Genomic DNA, 15,015 nt, shown 5'->3' with positions numbered 1-15,015 from the left:
ATGTATAAAATAATCCATAATGTATACAACATAAACATAGTACATGATTAGAAAAAAACGGTTTGGGCACATACTTCACATTAGGATGATAATAAAAAGCAGCATAAACGAATGAACGCAGGAGACCGCAATCGTATATATAAATCACATGTATTATTTTGATGATGTTCAATATCATCTATATCATCAACATTACTTATTTCATTATTGAAATGAAACTTCCTTAGAAGTAGACCAGTGAATACAAAATTATATTTTACCTAGAAGTGATTTCATTGCTGGCATACCAAAGGTAACTCCTTCCCATAAAACTAGGCTCTGAAACATCTTCTTCAATTTCTGTTTGAGAGAAAGGGTAAAAGAGAGAGAAAAGGGGGGAAGCAGGGGGTAATGATATGAGATTTGTAAGACACCATACCTAATTTCAAAGATTGAAATATGTCCCCCTGAAACCCTACTGCTAGCTCCATACATACATTGGAAATTATCCATTCGTTCTGCAAATCAAAATTTCTCAACTGTCAATCAAAAACTAATTTTCTTTCATGATAGGTACTTTTCAAGCTCTGCCTGAGTCTCTGGAATACTCTTCCAGCTTCCCTTTGTTCTATCCCCAATGTCACATTGTTCAGATCTAACTTGTTCAGATCTCCAGTCATTCGTAAAGTCGCTTGTAAATTATAGATTTATTAAACGCCAACCAGACCTCCCAACCCAATTGACTGGTAAATAGGAATGATTTTGATCAAAAATAAGAAATAAACAGTATTTCCCATAAACTTGTGAAGATAATAATATATATTGCATAACACATGGTATATATGTCTCTATGCGCTTCAAGAATATAGGATGAATGTATAACAACAGAAGCTCAAAATGGTTTAAAAAAACATGATTTATGATTTCCTCCAAATTCAGATTGGTTGAGAGGTCTGTGATATGGTCCTACTTACTCTTCGCATTTAAAAACACCTACCTATTTCACAGTTGTCTCCCATGAAGCCTAACCTACAGTCACAGAGATAGTTTTCATGAAGAGGATGGCATTCCCCGTTGTTAAGGCATGGCTGTCCCTGGCATGGGTGGTGGGCGTTGCCAACATTAGCCCCTCCCACTGCTTCACTGATGAGATCTAATTGGTTGTCGTTGACCAACACCTGCAAGACACAGAAGAAAGGGTATATTGTACCAAATGTTGAAAAAATAGAGTGGGTATAACATTGAGTATACTTCACTTTCAATAATAATACATAACACTGCAAGGGAGATTGCACTAATAACTGAGAAAAACATAATTTCCTCCTCTTCCCCTTTTATATTCTTCTTTATATGCTATAAATATGTTTTGTTATACCATTGTTTATGTATAATTATTATCATTACATTGGACCCCATGAAAGAACAGAGCTGGTATGCTCAACAGCTCTGAAATGGGCTATCAACCATATCATATTATTGTTACTGTTTTAGAAGACATTGTGTATGTTATATTGTGTTTTTTATGATTTCAGAAATAAAACAAATCAATCTTCTTATCATCTATCCAACTTTAACCCTCATGCTGTCTCTTTTCTCCTCTCACTCTCCTTCTATCTATCTATCTATCTATCTGTCTCTCCTCTGTCTATCTGCCAGCATGCCTCCCTCCTCCTCTCCCTCTGTATCTGTCCGTCTCTCCCCCCATCTCTCGTACCTTCCCGCTACCTTAACCCACCCTTTGAATATCTCCACTGAATGAATTCTTGACTGCCACTTCTCTCGATAAGAGGTCAATATCATCAATGCCTCCGATGTAAAGGTTTGTATCAAATGATGTCTGTGTAAAAGCTCCAGGAGCTAATGCCGTCACGGTAGGTTGGTTGTCCACTCTTAGCATACCCTCCCTGGCTGTTCTTGATACTTCTACTATGTGCCACTCATGTAGTGTGACTGGCTGTGTTGATCTGTAGGTCAGAGGAAAAAAATGTATCATGTCAGTTAGAATCCTCTTACAGAATCATTCAAGAAATTTTAAAGATTCTACAACATGGATTACGACAATCACAAAGACCACTCATCTTTACACATCATTGATCTTTGACCTTGATCATGTGACCTGAAACTTGCACAGGATATTCAGTGATACTTGATTAACCTTATGTCCAAGTTTAATGAACTAGGTCCATATATTTTCTAAGTTATGATGACATTTCAAAAACTTAACCTCAGGTTAAGATTTTGATGTTGATTCCCCAACATGGTCTAAGTTCATTGATCCTAAATGACCTTTGACCTTGGTCATGTGACATGAAACTCTGGTAGGATGTTCAGTTATACTTGATTAACCTTATGGCCAAGTTTCATGAACTAGGCCCATATACTTTCTAAGTTATGATGTCATTTCAAAAACTTAACCTTAGGTTAAGATTTGATGTTGACGCCGCCGTCGGAAAAGCGGCGCCTATAGTCTCACTCTGCTATGCAGGTGAGAAACCAGTGGAATGCCTCTGGCCGTCTCACCTGCATCACGCGGTTCAAATATAGCAGCAGTGCTGACTTAGAATACTACTCTAACTCGCACAAGATGTTCAGTGATACATGGTTACTCTTATGTCCACTTTTTATGAACTAGACCAATAAACTTACAGAGATATGATGGTTATTCAACAAAAAACCCCAACATGGCCAAAGTTCATTGACCTTACATGACCTGTGACCTTGATCATGTGACCTGAAACTCGCACAGGATGTTCAGTGATACTTGATTACTCTTATGTACAAGTTTCATGAATCAGATCCATAAACTTTCAAAGTTATGATGGTAATTCAACAGTTACATCCAATTCGGAGAAAGTTCATTGACCTTTGACCTTGGTCATGTGACCTGAAACGCGCACAGGATGTTCAGTGATACTTGATTACTCTAATGTCCAAGTTTAATGAACTAGACCAATAAACTTTCAAAGTTATGATGGTACTTCAAAAGACACCCCCGATTCGGCCAAAGTTCATTGACCCTAAATGACCTTTGACCTTAATCATGAGACCTGAAACTTGCACAAAATGTTCAATGATGCTTGATTACTATTATGTCCCAGTTTCATGAATCAGATCCATAAACTTTCAAAGTTATGATGGGAATTCAACAGATATAAATCCATAATTTATTGTTCGAAATAGACATGAAATGAAATACTCCGAAAATTTGCTTTGCCCAATTGATCGTGGGCCCGGCGGCCACTGTGCAGCGCCAGATCGACGAGGCTCTATCCCTTCAATCGTTGAACGCCAAACAGGGTAGCAGCAACTCCCATTTTTTTACGTCTTTTGGTCTGAAGCGGCCGGGGTTTGAACCCCGACCTCCCGGTTGTGAGACGGACGCTCTACCAACTGAGCCAACACACCGGTTCGGCCCAAAGTTCATTGACCCTAAATGACCTTTGACCTTGGTCATGTGACATGAAACTCATGCACGATATTCAGTGATACTTGATTAACCTTATGTCCAAGTTTCATGAACTAGGTCCATATATTTTCTAAGTTATGATGACATTTCAAAAACTTAACCTCAGGTTAAGATTTTGATGTTGATTCCTCCAACATGGTCTAAGTTCATTGACCCTAAATGACCTTTGACCTTGGTCATGTGACATGAAACTCTAATAGGATGTTCAGTAATACTTGATTAACCTTATGGCCAAGTTTTATTAATTAGGTCCATATACTTTCTAAGTTATGACGTCATTTCAAAAACTTAACCTCAGGTTAAGATTTGATGTTGACGCCGCCGCCGCCGTCGGAAAAGCGGCGCCTATAGTCTCACTCTGCTTCGCAGGTGAGACAAAAAACCACCAGTCTATAATTGCCACTACTCACCTCAACAACTGTCATCCTTACATCATACAGATTTCACTCTCAACTCAAAATATAGGGCCTGGAGTTCTTTTATTCAGCATGATCAAATCAACATCATCTTATCATCATATCACTAATATCATCACATCACCATCATTATATCACAACCATCAACCAATAATCAACAATCACCAACCATCCATCTTTACCTCAGAACAGCTGGTCCCGAACCACAATCAAACTTGAATCCGATGTAGTTCTCATCCAGAGTAATGGAGAAGAAATCTCCTTCCCTGGACTCCGTGCCGCTGTAGATGAGGATCCCTGATGGCTCCTTGGGTTTGAAGATGATCTCCATCTGGAGGAAGGAGAGATGTTTTTTACCCAGGGTGTCATGAGCGATGTGGGAGGAGTGCGAGCTATTGAAGGACGGAGTGTGGATCTCAATTACTGCAAAAGATAAAGACGATATCAATTAATAATAAAGTTTATCTCCAAAGATGAAGCAGGAAAGTCCAACCTGTGGATCTTAATTACTGCAAAATAAAGATGAGACCAAAGCATATCAATCTGAGATATGATCCAATCATAGTTCTTATATCTCAGCTCTCTCTCTGTCAACGAAAGCAGGAAAGAGATATGTTTCTTGCCAAGGGTATCATGAGCAATGTGGGAGGAGTACAAGCTATTAAATAATGGAGTGGATCTCAATTACTGAAAAAGATGAAATTTTAAAATGATATACTAATAAGGTTTATGTTTAAAGATGGAGTGTGAATCCCATTTGGTTCAAATGCAAGCTGAGACTGAATTATATCAATTTATGACATTATTTAACAATTTTTCATATATCTTAGCTCTCTCTCTGTCAAAGAAAGCAGGAAGATAAATGTTTCATGCCAAGGGTGTCGTGAGAGATGTGGAAGGGGTGCAGGCTATTGAAGGATGGAGTAATAGTCTTAATCACAGCAATGAGATTGAAGGATATCCATTAAGAAAACATTTTTCCTTTTAATTCATTTAATATCTTTTACATTAATGGAAATATATAGGTTTGTTCATAGAGTAGCAAATGGTAGAGCAAGTAAAAATAGTAAGAGAGAGAATGAAAACAAAACATGATCACATAATTTACTGAGAACTTGTATCAATTTCACCAATTAATCAATTTACAAAGTGACTCAGGGGCGATTGTCATGACAAAAGAACCCGTGATAGAAATATATCTAATGTGAATACCACAATTGGATTAGCTTCTAAAGACTACGGTTTTAATGAGGCTCTCTTCATATGGAGAAAGGGCTATGCCGATTATGCATATTGCAAGTTGAGTTATCAAACAACGGCCAGAGAAATCACAGTAACTACAGGCAAGAGGGCAAATCAGGCAGTTATCAGAGAGAAACATATTTTCATAAAATCCATTTGACCACAATCATTCTTCTCTCTTACTATCAAAAACTTATCAATGTAGCCATCAAATCACCTCATGAATGTCAAGCATTTTTTTTAATAAACATAAAATTAGACATTAATTTTGAAGAGGTCTTTCATAGTTCTCACTCTCTCCCGAAGACAATTTTCCATTTTCTTCCACTTCTGGGTTGCTATGCAGATTTTAATATGCCTTTCTGCAAGGACAAATCGTATGGAAAACAATTACATTGCTCTCTTTCTACTCTCACTCTCTGTCAAAGAAGATACTTGTATCTTGTGCATGCACATTCTAAAAAAATGAAACTGACATTGATACATTTAAAAGCAGACATATTCCCACTTTTGTACACTTATTTTCAAAACATTTTCATCCATTAATTGTGCTCTCTCCGTTCCTGTCTCTCTTTCCTCCCCATGCTATCCTCCATCTCTCTTCTCTCTTAATTTCCCTTTGAAAATATGATCTAAAAATCTGGATACAATAGTAGCATTAGACAATTTCTTCTTTGTCTGCACTTTGAGGCGTTACGATCTGTGTACACATTGTAGTTGCATCTGTACAATGCCGGTTTACAAGTCGATTTGGTGTTAGATCTATAATTTCACCTACTGTTAACACCTCCTTTCATGCGAGGGAGAGGGGTAATCTTAAGTATCATCAAGTTTTTACAACCGACATTTATTCCCTCGTGTTGACATAGCTTATCCACCTGCCCTATTTCAATATTGCCCTATTTCACTCTACGATAGCTTGCTTAGCTTCGACTCTGGATGCGACACCGTAAGCAGACGATAGAAGGGCTCAACAGTCACTTATGTCTCCACGCCATGCCTGGGGGAAATGAAAACGCATGTATGATGATGCTTGTGTTGCCACAGTAACGGTACATGAGTATATTAGTTCAAGCTCCACCAGGACTGTATCTACGGAATGGCCCTGGGCTCACGTTTGAGTAAAGGGGTTTTAATGAAAACATAACGAGCAGCTACAAAGGGTATCTCATGAACCTAGGATGCGGGAGGGTCTTCTTTTATTCTAGATACCCATGTGCGTCCCATTTCCCGCCCCCCTTGTCCACAAGCTTTCTCCTATACCTCTATCCTAATTTAGTCTCTCCCTCCTTCTTCCCCCATTCTTAAACATTAACCCCCCTGCACTTTCCCTCTCCCATTCTGTTCTCATTCTTGTTCATCCTCTCCTACCCTCATTTCATTTCTCCCTTATTCCCTTCCTAGACTATCCATCCATTTAATTCCCCCTCTTCCCTTCCATCCTTCCACATCTCATTCTTTCTTTCCATTTCCTTCCTTCTCCCTCCTTTCCTTCGATTTCCCTTCTTTCCTTCCATTTCTCAGTCTTTTCATCAACTTCCTCCTTTTCTTAATCTTAATTCGTCTCCTGCTTTTCTCTCTTCCTCCTAACATTTCCTTTTTTCCTTCCTTCCTTCCTTTCTTCTCTCCTCCCTCATCTCTGTAACCTTTGTATTCCCCAACCCTTTCCACAGCCCGCCAACCCCTCTCCCTTTTTCCAGTCCTGCATGATATTGCTGTTGTTGTATTTCAATATCTTCCTCTTAGCTGTATGGCCTTCAGGAATAATGATACTGGTTATGTCAACATGTGTTTGAATACAGTAATGTGACTTAACCCCATTCTATGTCTACTGTGTTTAAACATTATATTGTCCTCAGAGTGAATTCTAAACATTAAGGGCATGATTTCACATGTGACTACGATATGCTTGGACATGAATTCTGTTTTTTCTTGTGTACAGTATTCTACATCAGAAATAAATGAAAAGAGTTCAATGCAGGTTTGTTTTTATTACATGCAGCTTTCAGGCCATTGTATCATTTCCCAGCAACATGCAATCTATGCAAAAAAGGGGGTATGCATAGCTTCCTCAATAAAGATCATTTAACAAACTTTGGAACATCCTCTCATTGTGTATGGGAGACAGAGTATTAGCTTGAATAATTCATCACCATCATTACCAACACCATCATCACCAACACCACCAACATCATCATCATCATCGTCTTCATTTTAATCCTTATCATCATCCTCATCATCGTAGAGCGTTATGGCCCAGTGGATTTATCTCGTGACTTTGAAACAGAGGGTCGTGGGTTCGAATCCCAGCCATGGCGTAGTTTCCTTCAGCAAGAAATTTATCCACATTGTGCTGCACTCAACCCAGGTGAGGTGAATGGGTACCCGGCAGGATTAATTCCTTGAATGCACTGAGTGCTGAAAGGCAACTCGAGCAAAAGCCAGGGTAATGATAATATTAAACAAGATAGATTTTGCTATATAAATGCCTATTATTATTATTGTTATCATCATTATCATCATCATTACCATCATCCTCAGCATCACTATCACCACTGCAACCACCACCACCACCATCACCATCATCACAATCATCATCACCATCATCACCATCACCATCATCATCACCATCATCATCATTACCATCATCATCATCATCATCATCACCACCATCATCATCACCATCATCATCATCATCACCATCATCATCATCACCTTCATCATCACCATCATCATCATCACCATCCTCATCATTATCATCACCATCATCATCACCACCATCATCATCATCATCATAATCATCATCACCATCATCATCATCATCATCTTCATCATCAATCTTCTAATCCGTGCGGTATCTTGAAGAAAACGAATTGCTTGTAGACCCAATAAACCCGCCTTAAAGGAACGGCTCATGGATCAATGATTGCTAAAAATGCAATGCTCTCGAACTAACTACATAAAAAATAGGGGTCTCCGGAACTCATTAAATCGTATGCGTAATTGGCAGCGGCTATGTAAAAAAAACAAAAATCTTGCTACATTCATATCGGGCTAGCGAAAGTTAGCTATGGGCACAGGAGTTTCAGCGGCCAGACGCTGTGGCTATGCGTGCTGATCGAGCTCACCGACCGGCTGAGTAGTTCTTGGTTCTTGATAGGCGTGTGCTGGAATGAGATATCACAAATTTGAGGGTCATAGGAATGGAGAAAAATAGGAATTTCCATAGCAATCTATATTGATGATGCTCTGGAATGGAAATTTAGGCTGAAAATGGTGTCTCAACTGCGGCACATACGTATCGTAAATTTGTACTAAGTACCCACTCCCCCTCCCGGGCCTACAATTACATTCTCCAATCTAAGAGTTCTCAAAATAATCGCCTTGACAAGGCTTGCCTTCTTTCTATCAGTTGCTGTCAATATTTCTAGGTCAGAACGAAACCGTTTTCTTTCTTGTATTCTTTAAATGTTTGATGAATCTAGACATATATATTAGATTGCCTCCAAAGCGGTGGATATAATCATGGATATAACCTGACCCCCATTCATGGTGTATGCTCTGCATGTTGGAGTACAATATGTGGGTATTATACAATGTATGTATGATTTGAATTGAACAGAATATGCAAAGATATTGTAGTAAACTGAATTTGAATGACTTTAGTCACATCTTCAAAATATGTGGCCTAAGGAAGGTGCAAACTAGATTCATAAGGTGATCCTATTTTATATTTATTCCTTGCTTCATCATAATTATAATTACTAATATCATTTTAAAATGTATATAATCAATGAAATCATCATCATTGTCACTGTCATTGTTATCATCATCATGATCATCATCATCAACAACACCATCATCATCACCACCACCATCAGCATCATCATCATCATCACCACCATTATCATCATCATCATCATGATCATGATCATCATCATCATCACCATCATCATCTCATTGTAATCATGAGTACTATAATCATCATATCTAACTCAACTTCATTTGGAAGTGAACAGAGATATTAGATAATGTCACATGAGCTTTAATATACAAGAACTAAATATTATCATAAATATCATCATTATAAAGACAGATAATATTACCGCCTCACACCAACCTGCATCCCAGCCCTTGGCAAAATTAGCCTGCGGACAGATTTGTAATATTGTCAAAAACATTGTAGGACTACCATGGGAACACTTAAATTTACATGAAATATTTTCTAAGACGAATGTTTCTCTGATCTTCTTCAGGAGCGAGAGAGAACAGAATTTTAAATAGTAACCAGACAATGCAGCATCAATGTTTTCATTCATCTTCATTCAAAGTAACAAGGGCATGAATCTTATGATTTGAACGCATCTCTTTGAGTATGACTAGCATACAAGTATGCATACACATGAAGAGAGAAGGAAAGAGAGAGAGAGGGGGGATTGAGGATGAGAGTGAATCAAAGAGAAAGAGAGAGAGAGAGAGAGAGAGAAAGAAAGAGAGAGAAGTGAGATAAATAGATGAAAATGTATATTTCAAGCGCGTTTGCAAAGCAAAGATGAAGCTTAACAGATGGAAAGATATTACAGGAATCTAAATACACAACTTATAGTCAACTACAAAAAAAATATGAATTAAACAAAAATCATAAAAAGGCAGATAAGTGTACAAAAATGATGTACATAAAAAAGTGGTAAGATGAAAGATATTCTTGCATTTTGATTTTTAGAAGATTGTTCAGGAATTAAGAACTTCTAAGTCTTCAAAAGTAAAATGAAGATACAATATTCAAATTAATGAAGCATGTTAGATAATCACTGAGAAAAAATTGGTATTTCAAGCAAAAATAAGAAACAAAATCTGGCTGGCATGTGAGGTACCAGTCCACCTCCAAGGAGGGAAATGTGAACTTCAATCTACCTTTATATCAAAATAAAATGAATAAATTGGTGGTGTGTAGTGAAATCAAAATAAAATATATGGGACAACCATGTGTTTCTAATCAGGTATAAATCCCTTCTCGGCTATGTGTGTGGCTGGCTCTCTAGAAATATATACGATGACATATCTCACATACTATGCACATGTGTGTTAAAACATCAGCAAATGAATCATAGCTATAGTCACAGTGATCATGATTTTTTGAAATTTCTTTTAGATAAAATAAAGTATATATTGATCGCTTCGGGCCATGTTGGGAAAAGTGCGTTAAATATATTGAGTATCATTATCATCAGCAGTTTTTATTTGCACGGTGCATATTTACATTTAATGTATATAAGTGAAATTTCAAATTAGTTCACCATAGCACCTTGCACTGGTACACAGAATGTTTTCATCCCGGGATAGCTTTGAAGCTGCTCAAAAAGGGATTACTATTCAAGGATCATTATTGTTATATTTTTAGGGATATAATACAATTATTCTGCACAATTACTCTCACTTAGTTTACTTTAGTTTACCCCAACGATGTTGTAGGACAAAGCCTGTTCATCAATCAAAGTAGAAATGTCTATTGCTGCTCTTCTTCAGACAAAAATTTGATGCGCTACTTATGTTGGCATGGAGGGGTGGCAGGGGTATCGTAGACAGTGAAAAATTCCATGGAAACACACAAGAAACGAAAATTACTCAAAGTCATAGGTAATCTTCTCCCAATGCTTATCCAGTCCATTCTTAAAAGCAATCACTGAACAAGCATTAACTACATCTTGTGGGAGACTGTTCCACACATCTATCACTCGGTTAGCAAAGAAAAACTTACGCACATCAAGACGCGAATATCTTTTCTCTAGCTTTAAGGAATGACCACGTGTTGCTCTAGGCCTTCATTTACCATCCTATCCAAAGGATAAGGCACTTTTGACTGACCATAGACTGCTTGGAGCATATTTCTCACTAACCCTTCTACCACAGCAACATGGGTCTCAATCATATACTCATATATTTTCTAGGCTTTCATTTAACACCCTATCCAAAGGACATGGCATCGTACCTGATCATAGCCTGCGTGTGAAACAGGGGAGGGTGCACTTTCATTCACAACTGGACTTACCATCCTCGCACACGGAGCCGTGTGTTCCGAGGGGGCACAGACACATGGCTTGATCCGGTGACCTGCTGATACAAGACCCTCCGTTGGTACATACATGATGCTTGCATACACCTTCACTGCATTCACCTACACAGGGTCAAGAGATTAAAGGGTTGGTTTGGGCTGAAAATATTCATATCTTAATACATAGATTAGAATTCACCGAGCAAAATGCCGAAAATTTCATTAAAATCGGATAACAAATAATAAAGTTATTGAAGTTTAAATTTTCGCAATATTTTGTGAAAACAGTCGCCGTGAATATTCATTAGGTGGGCTGACGATGTCACATCCCCACTTTCAGTTTTCATGTTATTACATAAAATCTTAATTTCTTCATTATTTCATACTTGTGTTAATACTATGTCTCCCTAATAATGAAATAAGTTACAGCAATAAATATCTAATGCACTAAATCAGTTGTCAATCCGAATTTTTTATCCCGTATTTAAGACAAAGGTTAGCGATTAATTGTACGCTTGATTTTGATGATCATCTGTACGTTGCAGTCAATGCAATTAATCATGAAAAACTGTTTTAATGTGATTGCTAAGCTTTGTGTTATATGGGCCCCTTAAATTTATAAAGTTTAGAAATTCAGATGATATAGTGCAATCAATTCTGCATATTTTGAATTTGAAATGTATCATCTGATTTCTACTTTTGATGCTGAGAATTCATGCTCTATTTTGTTTTCAAATGAAAGGACAATTTTTATTTTTAGATACCATTTGTATGAGTTCAAAGAGTCCTGATTACCAACAATTAAACAACATTCAGTCTACCATCCATTGATTTTTTTTTCGAAATAGGCCTATCCACGTTCAAGGACTTTCATTAAAACTGGAATAATGAATGATGTCCATTGGTAAAGATTATTGTAAAGGTCAAGGGCCAAGGGTCATATTCAATGAATTGCATTAAACAACTTACAAGCATTATGACCTTCAACCATCAAACCTTTGAGTTTGGAACTAAGAATTACGTTAATAATGAATTTTTCATCCCTGTTCCCAAATTAATTGAAGTTGTCATCTCAGGAAAGTCCTTGTTCATAGGTCAAAAGGTCAATACAAAAGGTCAATGTCCTTCACAAATCATCAGCATTCTTTCAAATAACCATGGAACTTTTAATTACCAAAGTCCATGTTTGTAATGTACATTGTGCACTCAAAAAATAAAGGGCTGTAACCTTAAGAATGAAATCATAGGTCAAAGTTCATGAAGATAATAACAACTCACCAACATTCTGTCCGCCTACCATGGAACCCTTGGGTTGAGGCCTAAGATCCAAGTCCATGTTTGCAATGTCGATGCTCTCGATACATCCTCGAAATCCTTCAAACATGTGCTTGACCCTCAGACCATCCCGTATCTCTGCACTCACGTTGTAGCCTCCAACAAAGAGGTCTCCCCTAAGTGTGACCTTGGAGTATACACCCTATTCAAGATGGAATGAAAGATATATTGTAACTGAAATGTGTTTCAATACCTGATTTAGATGCTACTTGCCTTTTTCTCACATCTTACCCATTTTGAATAAAATTGGAAAGAAAAAAAAAGCGGGAACAAAAACCGCAACGTGTATGTTGATCCAAAGCAAAAAATGAGTTCCTAGCTGGCCCCTCTCTTGGCGCATGAGAAAGAGTATACTCATGTAGCTAAACGGATTAACTGCCAATTCAATTTGCTCTAACTGAAAACATTGGTGAAAGAGACATTGCAGTTTGTCAAACGTTTCTCCGTACACATTGCATGATGCCATTATTCATTTAGCAAGAATATATAAAAATATGATGGCATCAAAGGGGGGGATGACAAAGGTCCTTGATGATCCTCATAAACAATAGTTTTAAAAAATCTGTGCAAAAAATTTCTTTGAAGACCACAAGACAATTGAAGAAAATGTTACCTAATAAATATTACTATATTAAGGTTTTCGTTACACCTTGTGTATATTAACACCAATCATAAACTCACCCAAAATGTCTGAGAAAGAGTAAAAAGAAATGCTATCTACTTGTAAAATTATAAACAAGCATTAACAGTAATCTTTGGAAGTGCATTTCCGATAAGCGTTTACGATGAATGCTGACGTTCATTCTGCCTCTCCAAATGAAGTATAAATGCACCCTATATGCTTAACCATCCTGTGTCTCATTGTAATATTTTACTCAAAACTTCTAATATTAAATCTTACACACACTTCTCACTACTTTCCTAAAACTAGTTTACCAGAAATTATAGTTTTGTGGATACTAGTTTAGCAATCTTCCAAACCGGTTCAGAAAACCACCTTGCGATGTAGTTTTCAAGATTGCTTTGCCTTGTTAAACTGGTTTTAGCATAAGTGAGGACACAACCATTCCCTGGGAAGCAATCTTTGCACATTTTGAGCCCTCTACTACACATGACAGGTGTAAAATGCCTACGCTGCAGTTTCAAATTTTGCAAGAAAAGTTTCACCCCACTGAGAGCGTTTCCATAGCAACAAGATCGCTTTACGTGAAATGATTTTGAAAACCACTTTCGTGTGATCAAGTGGGAACGCTAGCAAAGCAATTTTCCAAACTGGTGTCCTGAATCGGTTTCCAGTAAACTAGTTATAGAAAGCGTGATGAGATCGGTGTCTATGCCGAGGTATAAGAATACAATGTACAAGATAAATTGTACTTTTTATCTAATTCTTACAACAATATCTTATGTTCTTATAACAGTGACTCATATAGAGTAGCAATGACCTGAAATAGGAAATAGTCAAGTGTTTATCTATCTCCTACCCAGTCTATAAAAACAGGAAAACTGTGAATTTTAATTTTCCTTTGTACTTTCATAGAAGTCAATATCTCTATGTACAAGTGGCAGGCAAGTGCAATGATAAAAAATTTCATGAGAGAAAGGAATGATTTTAACCTTCGTGCTTCACCGAATGCAACATTTTGGTACCATCACAAAAATAAGAATATTCACTATATTTGTTGTATAACATTTTAAGACTTGCTTAATTTCTTAAGGCAGCTTCAGCCGAGATAAACATCTTAAGGGGTAGTTCAAAACTCATGTCAATAAAAAAAAATCACAATATTGCGTGGGTATGAAATTATTTTATTCCCTATATGGTTGCAGCAGAAGGATTCTTGGTGTATGTTAAGCCCCTTTCACATTTGGTGGTGCGATTGCTTACAATCGCTGTGATTGTGTGCCACATATATTGTGACCAATTGATCCCACGAGCAATTGTAAAAGCCCCCTTATATATCAATGTAGGATGGCGCAGTTATCAATAGAAAGACACCCGTAAAAAACAAATCTTTTTATTTCTTGTTGATCTGAGAACGCTTTTGTTGTAAATGTTATCGAGTAAGTGAGAGAACTTACCGGTGTGCTTCCCCGGACAATTTGAGCATCGTCGAGTTGAAGCCAACCTTTTCGATGGTCTCTCCCGATCTTGAGTGTGTGCCACTTGTAGAGGCTAACACTGTTTTCACTGGTGATCACGGCAGCACCCTGGCCGCAGTCAAACCTGATGGCAAAGATAATGATATAATTATTATCACAATAATACAGAATTTACTAACAAAATGAAGAACAAAGAGAAAGCTGCCTACCTGAGAAAAAACAGGGAATAAAGGAATACTGATCATTTTACTTCAGTGGTGGAAGTGGTGGTGTGTTGATGATGACAATGACAATGTTGGTCATGCTGGAGGCAGTTATGGTGGGTCTGGTAGTGGTGACGATGATGATGATGATAATGAATGTAGTCATGGTGATGGTGATGATGATGACGATGAAGGTGATGATGATGATGATGATAATGATAA

General features: G+C 37.4%; 1 protein-coding gene across 1 annotated transcript in view; it reads right to left on the bottom strand.

The window, feature by feature from the left end:
• LOC121423579 (pikachurin-like) overlaps positions 1-15,015 on the bottom strand; it is a 53,535-nt gene that overhangs the window by 3,639 nt on the left and 34,881 nt on the right. Inside the window, exons 3-9 of the mRNA XM_041618943.1 lie at positions 14,570-14,714; positions 12,434-12,632; positions 11,153-11,278; positions 4,044-4,284; positions 1,715-1,943; positions 977-1,157; positions 261-339 (exon numbers count right to left, since the gene is read on the bottom strand). Of these exons, the coding sequence (XP_041474877.1) occupies positions 261-339; positions 977-1,157; positions 1,715-1,943; positions 4,044-4,284; positions 11,153-11,278; positions 12,434-12,632; positions 14,570-14,714 (1,200 nt within the window). The remainder of the gene's footprint in view (positions 1-260; positions 340-976; positions 1,158-1,714; positions 1,944-4,043; positions 4,285-11,152; positions 11,279-12,433; positions 12,633-14,569; positions 14,715-15,015) is intronic.

Source organism: Lytechinus variegatus, chromosome 11 (genome assembly GCF_018143015.1).
Source record: "Lytechinus variegatus isolate NC3 chromosome 11, Lvar_3.0, whole genome shotgun sequence".
Taxonomy (NCBI): domain Eukaryota; kingdom Metazoa; phylum Echinodermata; class Echinoidea; order Temnopleuroida; family Toxopneustidae; genus Lytechinus; species Lytechinus variegatus.
Note: the sequence above shows the minus strand (reverse complement) of the source record. Positions and strands in the feature narration are given on the sequence as shown.